Source organism: Leptonotus elevatus, chromosome 3 (assembly GCF_054856555.1).
Source record: "Leptonotus elevatus isolate MCC_2025b chromosome 3, RoL_Lele_1.0, whole genome shotgun sequence".
Classification (NCBI taxonomy): Eukaryota; Metazoa; Chordata; class Actinopteri; order Syngnathiformes; family Syngnathidae; genus Leptonotus; species Leptonotus elevatus.
Genome location: NC_141241.1, coordinates 9,818,971 through 9,832,591, shown reverse-complemented (window position 1 = coordinate 9,832,591; position 13,621 = coordinate 9,818,971). Strand labels below are relative to the sequence as shown.

Here is a 13,621-nt window from a genome sequence, read left to right as displayed (position 1 = left end):
GATATCCCCCCAAAAAAACAAAATTAAGTGTGACAACACACCATATAAACATACCATAGTGTTTTTCCATTGTAGCGAAATTCAAACATGAAAACCTTCCGGGCATCATGATACACTCTCAGCCTGTTTTCACGTTCCTGTTTGCTTAGAACTTCTCCTCGATATTCAGTAGGAAAGTCTCTCTTCTGAAAGGAGCAGGAACTGAACACTCCTCGACCTTACAAAGAAAAAAGGATACAACAGAAATATTTCATTATAACAATAATGAAAACTAGACCCATACTAAAGAATATTTTACCAATACTCACCTTTGAATTAATTAATATATTTTATGGTGAAGCCATTCTTGTCTTTACCTAAGGATGAAAAGTATGCTACCTCTTCTTTGGGTTTAACTTTTGCCCTCTGTGGCCTCATGACTGACATGTCTCACTGAAGATAATGATCTAAAGCTATAGAAAAAAATGAGTTTCAATCAGTTTGATAGGTAACTTGGTGCAAATGTCTTGAAGTTGACTTTCAGTGTACCATAATAGCCTGTGCAGTGTGCAGTAAATGTGCCAACGAAAATAAAATACAGTGGATAGCACAGCTCTGCTAAATATTTGCATAAATTAAATGTAATGAACACTAACAGACTTTACTGAAATATTTCTATTGAAAGAACAAATTTAAGTAAACACAAATGCAGCAATTTACCAATACTTCATTTATACTGTACTGGTAATACTAAGCCATTGTATATTTTCACATCAAAAACCAGCCTGTTATTGCTTTCCTCTTAAAAATTGCAATTAGCATTCATCTTACTCAACAGACGGTTAGCTCTGCTATGCTAACCGTCGCTAACAGAAGCGTAGCAATTCTAAATAATTAGCTGCATCCATCATAATCAACAGATGGTTAGGTATGCTAACGTAAGCTTAGCTGCACTTACACTGGACTTGCATTATAAATCATTTTCGCGAAAGAGGGAGCAATGTACACAAGCGACCAACAACAACAGGAAAAATTCGAGCTTCAAACCTACCTCATTAGCACAGCTACACGCCATCACATCTCGTGAAGTAAATAGAGCCGGGGGCGGTTCTCTATCGGGGCTGCTAGATGACGTCACTTCCGTACTCAGGGCAATATAATAAATCCCGTTCAAATCAACAAATTGGTTCAGTCGTTGGATTATGAACTTTGTTGATAAGAGTGGCTATTGTTCTATGATTTACAGTGTCAATAAAAAAAAATAGATCACATTTAAAATGAACCCCAAAGGCTCATATATTAAATTAATTACCACAGACGAAAACAAAGGATATTATTGCTAGAATTATAGATCATTTTGTAATCATAAAATGTGATTTCAGTTTCAGTTTTTTAAAAAGTTTTTTTTTTTCATTAACGAAAATGTTTTTTTGCTTTAGTAAATAAAATAACCTTGCTGCTGTCATACAGTTGCTGTCCGAGGATGTTTTAGTACTATACTTTAGTAATGGATGCATGTGTTTTTTGGCAAAATTGTGAGCGAGCCCAATTCCTTGGCTGAGAAGCAACCCTGCAAATGAATGGTCACATGATGCTTTCCTTTTGGCATGAAACAGGACTGATGGTAGCGCTCACCTTTTCTTCTCCAGACAAGCATTTTTCCGGATGCCCCAAACATTTGGAAAGGGGGTTAATCAGAGAAAATAACTTCAACTCTTTTTTTCTTATTTTGGTCTGTATTTATGGAATCCCCTTTTCACTGGTCACACCAGGCCATCCTCCAAAAGTCTTACTCCCTCACCATGGGTGTAGATGCACTCATACCTGCTTACTGCCATTCCTGAGCAAGCTCTACACTGGTGGTGATGTCCTTATCCCGCAGCTGAATCAACTTTGGGAGATAGTCCTGGCATTTGCTGGATTTTCTTGGGTGCCCTGAAGCCTTCTTCACTTAAAGTTTGTAAGGTCACTAAAGGAAATTACTTTAATTTTCATGGCAAATAGGGACTTTGCAATTCATCTAATCACTATAACATTCTGGAGTACATGCAAATTGCCATCATAAAAAAACAATAATAATAAGTCAGCACTGGAGATTTTTAGAAAATCAATGTCATTCTCAAAACATTTGGCCACTGGTGTACAGAAAGATGTTACATTGTAAAGGCAGGGTGGGATGTTAAATGATGAATCAATATACGGCACTGACAGTTTCTCTGTCTCTGCCTCCAGCTGTTCAAAGTGATGTGATAAACAGCTGTTAACCATTGTATATTTTCAAATAAACAACCACTGCAAGAATTAAATGCTGAAATATATAATTAAATGTCATAGTGTATTTCATTATTTAATTTATCTACTTAGGAATTGGTGGCTGCAAAAAAAAAAAAGGCTCTGCGTCTACAGACAAACATTCACAATACACAGCATTTTGAGAAAAAACGGAATTATGGGGACATGTGCGTAATTGTGGGGACAGGTGACGGTCAGCCAATCAAATGCTGTGAAATATACACTGGTGTGAATAATTCATGAAGTGGTGCATTACGAGGACCTTCCTACAGGGGGCGTCATCAAATACACAAAAATACACAAATTCATGTAATTATGGTTTACAAGGACATTGGCTAAAACTTTGGATTTAAGCCTTCTACAGCCCTAGAAGCACTTCTGCATTGAATGAATTATGAGGACATGGGCTGTGTCCTCATAATTCAAAATGTCCTCGCAGTGTTGCGTGTATTCAGGTGACATGTCCTCATAATACACAAAGGCAAACACACACACACACACACACACACACACACCCTTGTACTTATATAATTGTGAGGACATCCATAGACATAATGCATTTTCTAGCCCCTTCCCCTAACCCCAACCATCAAAAATGATTGCCTACCCCTATTCCTTACCCTAGCCTCAACCATAACCCAATTCAAACCTAAACTCTAAAACCAAGTCTTGACCCTCAAAAAGAGGTCTTGAGTTGTGAGGACCAGCCAAAATGTCCTCACTTCACAAAAATTTCCTCAATCTGTTGGTTAAAGTATTTTGGTCCTCACAATGTAGTATGTACACGTACACACACACACACACAAACGAGTTTTAGCCATAAATGAATATCGAGAGAAGAGAAAAATAATTGAGCAGCAGTCATTTTGGCATAGTAAAACAAATAGAGAGCTACATGCATTAGCAATAGCATAAATTAGGGTTCCATTCCATTTGGCCTCTGGCATTTTACATTGTTGTGCAGTGTGTTAATAACCCTTTTAGGCATAGTGGACAATGAACACCCATTCAAAAGCTGTTTTCTTTTACAGGCTGTTGAAAATCACTTATAGTTGTATTAACAGCCATGATTCAATACAGAATAGTAAATATATTAAATCATTGCTGTCCTGAAACAGGTCATTTAATAAAAGACTGTGCATGTCTTGATCTCAAAGTTATGCATCAGTCACGACAGCATGGGACAACGGATAAGGATCCACTTTAGTGACAAAAGCACAATGTTGACATCAAGACTCATATAAAAGAAAACAACATTGTTATAGGAGTCCACCTGAATACTACAACACATTTAGTTGTATTAGAATTTGTTGAACAAAAAGTGCAGTGCAATAGTGGTTAGGATGTGTCAGCCAGGATAGTTTACAACTCGCCTCTGACCTGAAAAAAGGACAAGTGCGGTAGAAATTGAATGAATTGTATCTCAATATTATTTTGACAATATTTGATGCCGTTTTTTTACAAATAAGTTAGGAGCCATGTTTCTAATCCAATGCTGAATTTTAGCGTTTTTTTATTTCACTTTGAGATTGACAACCAATATAATTACATCTGCTGAACTAACTCAACTGTGATTTTACAACATTTACCATTTATTGCATTTTTGAGGGTATTTTTTCTATATTCGATGACTTAAAGAATAAGATATGACATGAAGTCACGAGACAAACCTGCAATGGGCTGGCTAACTGTACAGACTAGTGTATCTCCCTCCTCCTCAAAAGTCATCTGGGATAAGCTCCAGCGCTGTAGAAAATGAACGGATGGATGAGCCTTCAAACAAGATCGAATATATTGACTAGGATTGCTCCTTATTTACCCTTCTTTTGTCATCACTGGTTGTCGGTCTTAATAGGTCATAAGAGGGTCATTTTGTTTTGATCCACCTACTCTTCTTCTTGCACTTTGACCTCTGATCACTATTTTGAAATTAGACGGGAAAGGCTTTCATCGTGGCCACTCCATTTGCTGATTGCAGCGGCTGGAGTGCTGAAGATAATAGCACCGTCCAGAACAAGGGCGCGAGGTGACATGTACAGTGCGATCAGCTTCTCGCACACTACATTATCTTAGCACGTCATTAGTGTTTGGAGAAAGCCCTTTGCTCAATCCCCAGCATCCCTCGGACAACTGTAATGCGTTTTTTTTTTAGGACCTGGCTTGTGTGTGTTTCCTCCTCCGCACTCGTCGCCGGCTGCCAGTGAAACTCGTGACTTAACCCTAAGGACCTTCTTGGAGATAGCAAGGAATGGCGATAAAAGACAGGCACAATTACTGGCAGCATGACTGCAAAGCCAGAGAGCAGATACTGGCACACGCTGGCGGGATAAGTGCATGATAAAGGCAGTGGCGGGAAATCCCTGGGTCCTTCGTTTAGTCCTGTAACAGTACACTACACTGTTTCCGGTGTTGGGCAATGCATTAATGTTACATATTAAAACACATAGTTCCATATTACAAGTACTTGTATTGTAATAAAGTCAACCCCTGCCCTTTTTGGGGGTTTTTTACACTAAAACTTTTTTGCTCTTTTTGTGCTTTTTAAGTTTTGCCTTAAAATGCCACTAGATGGTGCCGATGCCATAGGTCATCAGAAAGTAGTAATCGGATTCCAGGAACAGACTGAAGTGATAAATCTTGAGGGAGAGACTACAATCTGTGTTTGTCGGAGAGTTGCTGAGTTTGAGAGCAAAAATTACGGAAGTCTTCGCTGCATGTCAATGCTTTTCAGTTATGTTTTGTTATGCCCTCACCAGGAAGCAGAAAATGTTTTGCGCTCCCCCCAACCCTCCACCACATCTATAAATAGTATAATTTGTGTATCAAATTGTTGTAAGTACACTTCTGCAGCAAGGTTATTTTAATTAATAAAAATGAACGAAATAACTAAAACTGGGGCCGCACGGTGGGTGACTGGTTAGCACGTCTGCCTCCCAGTGCAGAGGACGTGAGATCAAGTCCGGGCTTCGGCCTTCCCGGGTGGAGTTTGCATGTTCTCCCCGTGCTTGCGTGGGTTTTCTCCGGGTACTCCGGTTTCTTCCCACATTCCAAAGACATGCATGTCAGGTTAATTGAACACTCAAAGTTGTCCATAGGTGTGATTGGGAGTGTGCATGGTTGTTCGGCTCTGTGTGCCCTGCGATTGGCTGGCAACCAGTTCAGGGTGTACCCCGCCTACTGCCCGAATCCAGCTGGGATAGGCTCCAGCGCCCCCCGCGACCCTTGTGAGAACAAGCGATGAAGAAAATGGATGGATGGGTGGATGGATAACTAAAACTAAAATTAAAAAAAATATAATTAATTAACGGAATAAAAAAAGCTTTTTTTAAAACGTAAACTAACAAACTACATTTTAAGTTTACAAAATTAACTAAAACTAACTATAATTATAGCGAAAATGTCCTTCATTTTAGCCTTTGGGGTTGCTTTTAAATGTGATTTGTTTATTTTTATATTAACCGGAGTAAGGACTTTTGAAAGTGTGTAACACAGAAGTAACGTCATCTAGCAGCAGCCAAAAGAAAATAACCTTCACATGACGTCGCTCCTAGGCGACAATTTTGCATGCTTGACTTTTGGCAATTTCTACGGAGAGCGAGAGGGAGAGAGAGAGGGGGAGAAAGAGAGAGACTAGTCGTGTCCTCCACACGCCGGCAGTTTGAAAAAGCTTCACGGATGGGAGGAAAAAATGACGACCGGTATTTACTGGAACTTACTCGGAGCGAAAGTTTGAGATGAGAGTCCAGCGGCATGCTACGCGCTGTAGCTTCTTGCTAGCTAGCCCGCTAGCCTACAACCATAATGTGAGTTACACCTTCCAAACAAATCTTCACTCCCACCAATTCACTATTCACTAACATCATAAAAGTTAATTTTGCAGTTGATGTCACACATCGTCATCCTCATTGGATGACTGACTATCTATCTATCTATCTATCTATTTATCTATCTATCTATCTATCTAGGTGTGGTTGTTTTCAGTGACAGTTCGAAAACAGCAAATGGCCATCAATCAATCAATCATTCAATCAATAGCCGACATGCTTTTTAATTACACAAGGATTTTTGCTATTTGTAGGCTTCCCGGGTCCCTATCACCCGCAAATAGCAGGGGCACATTGTATAGAATATATATTGTGGTGATATTTATTTTTATTTTGTCTTCATGAGCATACTCAATATTGGAGTAATCCAAAAGTAATCCAGTTACATTAATTTAATATTATGGTACTTGGATTACGTTACTAACTACATTTTTTAGCAGGTAACTTGTAACTGTAACAGATTACATTTTAAAAGTAACCCTCCCAACCCTACCCACACCACATGATAATCTCTCAGGGTAATCTTCCAGAGACATCCGAGAATTGGGCCTTTGTCTGTCTGTTGATCTGCATGTGTGTCGGGCGCTTTAAAGGTACAACTACTGCGTTTTCCTTCACATTGTCTCTCTCTTGCCTTCACTGACTGATGCTCATAGAAATAGCTTTAGACAGCAGTAAACAAAAACCTTTATGTCCAACAATGGAACAACTTATCGATGGAGTTATTTTAGAAGCATTGGGTAAGGCTCGTTTTAGTTTTCCTCAGCTCCCTGTGGCGTTTTAGCAAATCCCATGTTACCCCCCCCCCCCTCCCCTCCCTCAGCAGCCTCAGGTTGGGGAGATTTGCCTCAACTTCTGATGAAATCTTCTTAGCGTATAGATTTGATAAGACGGCGCGCCTCACCTAAATATAGCCACTTGCAACCGCACAGCCCCAGTGTCAGTGATGTGCTCGCAGTGTGTCTGCTGGCGGTGCTTCGTAAAGAGACGCCGGCGTTATGACAGTTCATTGGAGCGGGTGATAACAAAAATAGGATTAACCCTTTTAACCGGCATTCTTTTCTTTGCACGATGCTTAAATCTGACTGTGTTTGCCAAATGGCGTGTTTTAAAAACCATCGGGCCTTTCTTTTATGGGCAGTGTTTTTGTTGTTGTTGTTACAGATGTTCTCCTTTTTAAGTGTGACAGCCTTTTGATAGATTTACTCTGCCCACGGCTAGAAGTTAGTGCGTGCAAAAATCAAGCAATTTTTATTCCCCCCTCCCTCTCTCTGCTCACAAGAGCCTTGCATGCCTCATTGTTATTCATTCCTGCTAATTCATTCTTTCAAACATGGCTGCCGACTTAATGGGGCTGCTGCTCTGTCCGTTTTATTTAACCTTAACGGCAATTAACAATTGTTAAACTGCTACGTCAGCAAAGTAGTGCGACACAGAAAGTATATCAAATACTTACTTTACACTCATCTCATTATTTTGTGTCCGCCAACATTAGATTTTTTTATTTATATATATTTTTTAACTATTCATCAATACCTACTCTTTATCCCTCTCATCTATAAATAAAAAAATATATATATATACACATTTTTAGGAATTAATACTTTTTTTTTCTCTTCGATGATGGCACCTTAGTGCTCTCTATTGACCAACCTCCACTGATACTTGGTTAACATCCTTTAAAATTATAATGGCATAATGTAATTTTCAGTGGCCAGCTCAATCAACTGATCTAAACCCAACAGAACATCACTTCATTGCTACATTTTCTGAAAACAAGGCAGCAAGACAAATTATTAAATTAGTCATGGATAAATTCACGAAATATATTCATTTTATTTTCATTACTCATTTTATTTTCATTATTCAATTTCATTTCACTTCGGGCAGTAGGCAAGGTACACCCTAAACTTGGTTGCCAGCCAATCCAGGCTTTTTATAAATCATTATTCTAAATTGTCTTGATACCAGTAAGTACATGAATCACAATACATATGTAATATGTTTTAAATTAAATAATTGAATATCAAATTTGGTGTAAATTTACCTCAATTAGCCTGATAGATATGAATCCTAATACTTGATTTACTTATTTATTTATTTATCGCTTGAGCTCAAAAGACTTTATCCTGAATTGGCTGCTAATTTTATGTGTTCAGAGGACTTTTCAGTTTTGGTCAAAGGCAGACACATAAACTGGCATTCGAATGGTGGGCCGACAAACGGATTCTGCCATAAAACCAACATTCATTAAGCTCTGCTGACAAGTGACCCCTAATGCTAATGCAATTATTTCCATGTCCAGTAGCAAAGACGAACAAAACATAACATTGTTTGGCTGCCGTTAAAGGTGATGTAAAAATAATCTGACTTTCATCCCAGGGCAACATTACTGATGAGATTGTTGTTTTGCTCATGTTATGTTAACCGTGTGTGATCACCCACTAAATGTACACATTTAATTTTGAATGTACTTCTACTTTGCTCAATTACATGGTGTTAACATATGCTCCATTAAACAACTTTAATGCCTTACTTCTAATCTATTAAAGGTGAAAACCTAAATTATTTTCTATTCTTGGACATAACTATACAAAACAAAATTAAAAGCAAGAGTAGGGGACAACTGGTGTGTGACATAAACGTGGTCAGGAGTTTTTGTGTGTGTGGTTTTTTTTGTTTTTAAAGGCATTTTTGTTACATACTGTATGCTTGCTTTAATTAGATTGGTGGCTAACTAGCAGTGATATTATTTAGCAAGCAGAGTATGAAGTGTCCCCTCTATGAAGCCTTATCCACCAAAAACTAGACTCCAAGACATTTTGAAGTAACATTTTTCTACCCCTAAAAGAGGATGTAACCCACTTTGCAGTTTTGTTTGTTGTTATCAAACATAACACGCAGTCACATTTGTTAGGATATCACACGGCGCAACAAGCAAAGCTGCGCTTGAGAGGAGAAACGTGGGCAAACGCGCACACATTCCTCGCAAACAAATTAATCATTCACTATGCAAAGTCACATCAATTTCAGTCACATTTGCAGAGCACACAAAGTTTTCCGGTGGAAGTAGACGAATGGCTGTTCCATTTCTGATGTCAATATTAAGTCAGTGGGTTTTAGTAGTTGCACAGATTGTTCGACTTTACTACTCCACAATGGCCTGATATTTTGTCTTGAGGGGTTTGCAGAGCATCTTACAACAACAGATGAGTGCTCTGAATAAAATGTCACCTTAACTGACTTCCATTGTCTTCTGTTTCTAAATGTGCAGCAGAACACAAAATCCTAGTTCGAGCAGGATTGTCCTGATTAGAATGGTTTGTGTGATCAGCCAATCAAAGGTCATATACGTTATGATTTACACGCGGGTAGCATCAATGACTTAACCAACCAATCACTGCCGCGATATGTAAGCAATGATTTATGGACTGACCAATGACGAGCAAGTGATGTAATCAAACAAATTCTTGATCGCATAAGAAATGACTGGCATGTAGACTGATCAATTAACATAATCAACTGACCCACTGGTAGTTTTTGTAATGGCTGCAGGTGATCACGTTACATTGCTTGGCATATTTGGTGCGCTCAGTAGTCGACTTGTGGCTGTTGTGATGGTACATCATGTGATTTATTTATTATTATAACCCCTTCATCCTAACTGTATACAGAAAATGAAGAAAGTGGTCAGACCAATATGTGCAATATGAATTCACATGTATTACAGAATCCATGGTGTTCCACAGGGTTCAATTCTGGGGCCTCGGCTGTTTTTATTGCATCTGCTGCCCCTGGGTTCCATCTTAAAAGGAAGGATGTTTTTGCTAACATAACTATGAGATTAATTTTTCAGAAATCCTTTCCAGTTTAATACATTTTGTATAAACTTTATTTAGACGTATGCCACCATTGTTATTTACGTCGCAACGCATTCAGCGCGTAGTGACGTAGAACGCTACAAGGCTAAACTTGCTTTCTTTTTAGATGTTTCACATTGCTCAGCAGAGAGCCAACCGCCATTCTACGTCACTACGCACTTAATGCGTTGCGACGTAAATAACAATGGCGGCGTACGTCCAAATAAAGTTTCTACAAAATGTATTAAACTGGAAATGATTTTTGAAAAATGAATCTCATAGTTATGTTAGTAACAACCAAATAAATAATATAGAGCAAACTTGTCATGACAGTCGGGGTTCCTTTTAAGAAAACTGGTTGTTTTAAAGTGCTCTATAAACTCGAGATGTAACGATAGCCAAACATCACGATACGTTAATTATCACAATACACTTAATATTGAGGAACTTACTTGCGAATGCACGCACACATCGAGTTCCTCCACATATCGACTCGGTTCACAAACATATTACATTCCCCTTCATCTGACCATTAGCGTGGATTTTAAACATAGAAGGGCCATAACATGCCTTGTGAGAATTAAACTGCACAAAAAAAACTGCCACCAGAGGGTGCTAGAACTGCACAAATGGAAATCAACCTGACTTTTTTTTTTTACCAAATGTGCTGCTTTTAATATCATGACAAGACCACGACGATATTGTGGCAGTTTTAATATTGCGATTTCATATTGCCGTTCGAGTTGAGTGATGGGAGTCAGCGTCCTAACTGCATGATTTGCAATGCCATGTTGAGCAATTCTAGTCCAGCACTATTAGCTCCCAGTTCATTTTCTGCACCAGTAAACCCTATACCTATGTCTTGAATTTTTATTTTTTATTTTTTTTTCAATGAAGATTATACAGCAGGACTGTACAGATTAGAGCCCATGCAGGTGTCCCCAGTGTCACCATTTAAATATAGGCCTACCCCCGAAGCTAAAATGTGCATCCATTTGGTGCTCTTTGTGCCGTACCTCTCAGGTAAGCGTAGCTGGCAGGGTGAAGAAACTGAGAGAGGCTTATCGTGTAGTCCGTAGCACTCTCACGGTGACAACATGTTTCCGCCAGAGAGCCCGGCCTGGCTGATACCTCGTCTCTCCAGAGGAGGGGAAAATGTCAGGGAGCCCTTCATCACTTCCGACCTCCCTGTACCGTAACAAGCCAAGTGGGAGTGAGTCGGACGGTTCAATCTGCTCAGCCTGTGTCCCGCGTATAATTGTCCCTATAGTGTCTCATACATGAGTGACTGATCTGGTCTTTCATTTCACCTTTTAAGTGGCAAACTTTTTAGAGTTTGTTCTTTGGGCTTCCTATTTTGATTGACACGACCATATTTGGATCTGGTGTTCAAAGGACTGTCAATTCTACTATTATTAATAAAAAATAAAAATAATTGTGTTTTCTTTTTCCTCTTTATGGATCTTGTACAGTTTCCTGTCTCAAACCTCATCTGTAAAAAACGAAAAGAAAAAGGCTAACCTTTGCGCGTCTGCTATGATGCCACCGCTAATTTGCAATTTTTTTTTTGGGGGGGGGTATTACACCACACCCCTCAGAGTGATTTAATGCCTTTCAAATGTCACGCATTTGTATTTATAGAACAATCGTCTATGTCAAGAGTCCCGGTGCATAATAAAGCACAGTAAATGGATCTCGGCTAAGTTTAGGATGCCTGACCTCCATTAGGAGGCAACGACACAAGTGAAAAAAAAAAAAAAAAAGAGTCATGAGCGTTTACTCTACTCATGCGATTGTGTGCTCACACGCACACGCACACATGCACACATACGCACCCGAGTGGTACCATGGAAGGGCACCTTCCTGCGTGCGATCATTGCAGGGGACACAAAGTCTTTCGAAGTGTTGTAAAAGTCCTCTATACGGGAAACCCTCATTAAGGATGGATACATACATGTGCTTGTAGTTTCAACAAAGAGGACCCTCCATGCATTGGCACGTAGACAGAAATTGGAAGAAAAAACATGCAATATAGTTGTTGAATATTGCGATATCGATATTATTGCGATATTTAACCTGTACCTTAAAGCTTTTTCTACAACATGCATGCTCCACCAATGCCCAGATGAGTACAAAGAGCCCTGACTGTTTTACTCTGACTGCATCTATCAGCTTTTATCTTCCCTTTATAGTAGAGTGTGCTGACCCGCACACTCCACAGTTTCTTTGGGTAGGGGAGGGGTGGAGTTGTTCTTGCCTCTTTTGAAGTCATGTCTTCGTTTTGTCAACTGTGGCTGTCGCTTTAAGATCGTGCAGGTACTCTTAAACGCATCATGAACAAGCCTGACACAGATGATGCAGTTACGCTTTGGGCCAGAAGTGGCAGTCGTGAGTAAAAAAGTGACAAATTGCACAAAGATTCTTTAAGATTTTTTTTATTTTTCAAGTGGCAAAATAAACAAGCTCAATGTATTCCCTAGATTATGTTCAAATATTGGATGGTGACGCGTCTGACTGGCCAAATTAAAAGTAGAAATTTTTAATCACATGACTTCGATATAGTTAACTCACGATTAGTCACAAATTTTATATGTCTTCTTAATGTACAATAAATGCACAATAACATTGTTTTCCTCTTAGTTTTTATACTCTTGTTAACATAAAAGTGGAAAAAAATGTTAAACTAATAGAAATATGGCTGTATCTTTTAGTAATTGATACAGAAATTTCATAATAAATCATAAAATTGAGTTCAAATAAAAAAATGTACAGTACTGTAAAAAAACGAATGTGATATTGATTTGTGTTGAGGTCATTTTTCTGCCACTTGATGACATAATTGCATTTGTAAGACGTTGGTGACAGCTCAGTCCATTTTTCTTTTCTTATTAAGAGCTATCTAATCTTTAACATGAAGTAACCTGTGAAATTCTGCACATTTTGACCCCAGTCTCCACAAATATATGCATTATTATTAAATGTATTACTGCTCAATTTTGATGTGGACGACATGTCTGCTGCGTTGCAACTGGAATTCCCCAAGTACAGGCTTTCCAAGTAAGGGGCGGTCATTAGTCGCACACTTAAGAAACTTTGACAAATAATAGTTGGCATTTAAAATGATTGACATAATCCACTGATAGTGATTGCTCATTTATGTAATGATTGACATATACAGTACAGTACACTGGCCAATGACTGTGATGCATTTCCACAATCAGAGATTGGCCAGGAATCCCATTGCATGATTTTTGCGTTTTATTCAAGGTTGTAAATCTATATCATGATACCAGTGTTTATTTGCTATATTGATAGTGTATATGTAAATATGATGCATCGATGCACTTTGATATAACAAGGAGCCAGTCATAAAAGCCATTGTTATGGACCATGCACACGTGTATGAGCTGTGCAGGTGTAATAAATATGCATGCCTTACAATACATGTGCTACAAGTACAAATGTCATTACCTGTGTAAGCGGTTCCCTCTTTTGAAGATTTTCTTGTTCTCCGGAGGCTTCCCATCCCGGCACGAGCAAACTCAGTGGTGGCGAGTTCTGTCTAAATATAACGCCACTTGAAAACAAGCTGAACCATCAGATACCCCTTCACTTTGAAGAATTCTAATTACTGTCACTGCTTTGTCTCTTGTGTGTGTTGTGTAT

The 13,621-nt window shown here is 38.8% G+C and overlaps 2 protein-coding genes across 2 annotated transcripts in view; one reads left to right on the top strand and one right to left on the bottom strand.

Annotated features, from left to right (window-relative positions):
• Nucleotides 1-1,290, bottom strand: part of LOC147176884 (uncharacterized) — a 14,048-nt gene extending 12,758 nt beyond the window's left edge. Inside the window, exons 1-2 of the mRNA XM_086071309.1 lie at nucleotides 309-1,290; nucleotides 55-217 (exon numbers count right to left, since the gene is read on the bottom strand). Coding sequence (XP_085927435.1) covers nucleotides 55-89 — 35 coding nt within the window. The 5' untranslated portion in view covers nucleotides 90-217; nucleotides 309-1,290. The remainder of the gene's footprint in view (nucleotides 1-54; nucleotides 218-308) is intronic.
• Nucleotides 1-13,621, top strand: part of hcn4 (hyperpolarization activated cyclic nucleotide-gated potassium channel 4) — a 112,219-nt gene that overhangs the window by 28,801 nt on the left and 69,797 nt on the right. The gene's annotated exons all lie outside the window — the stretch shown is intronic.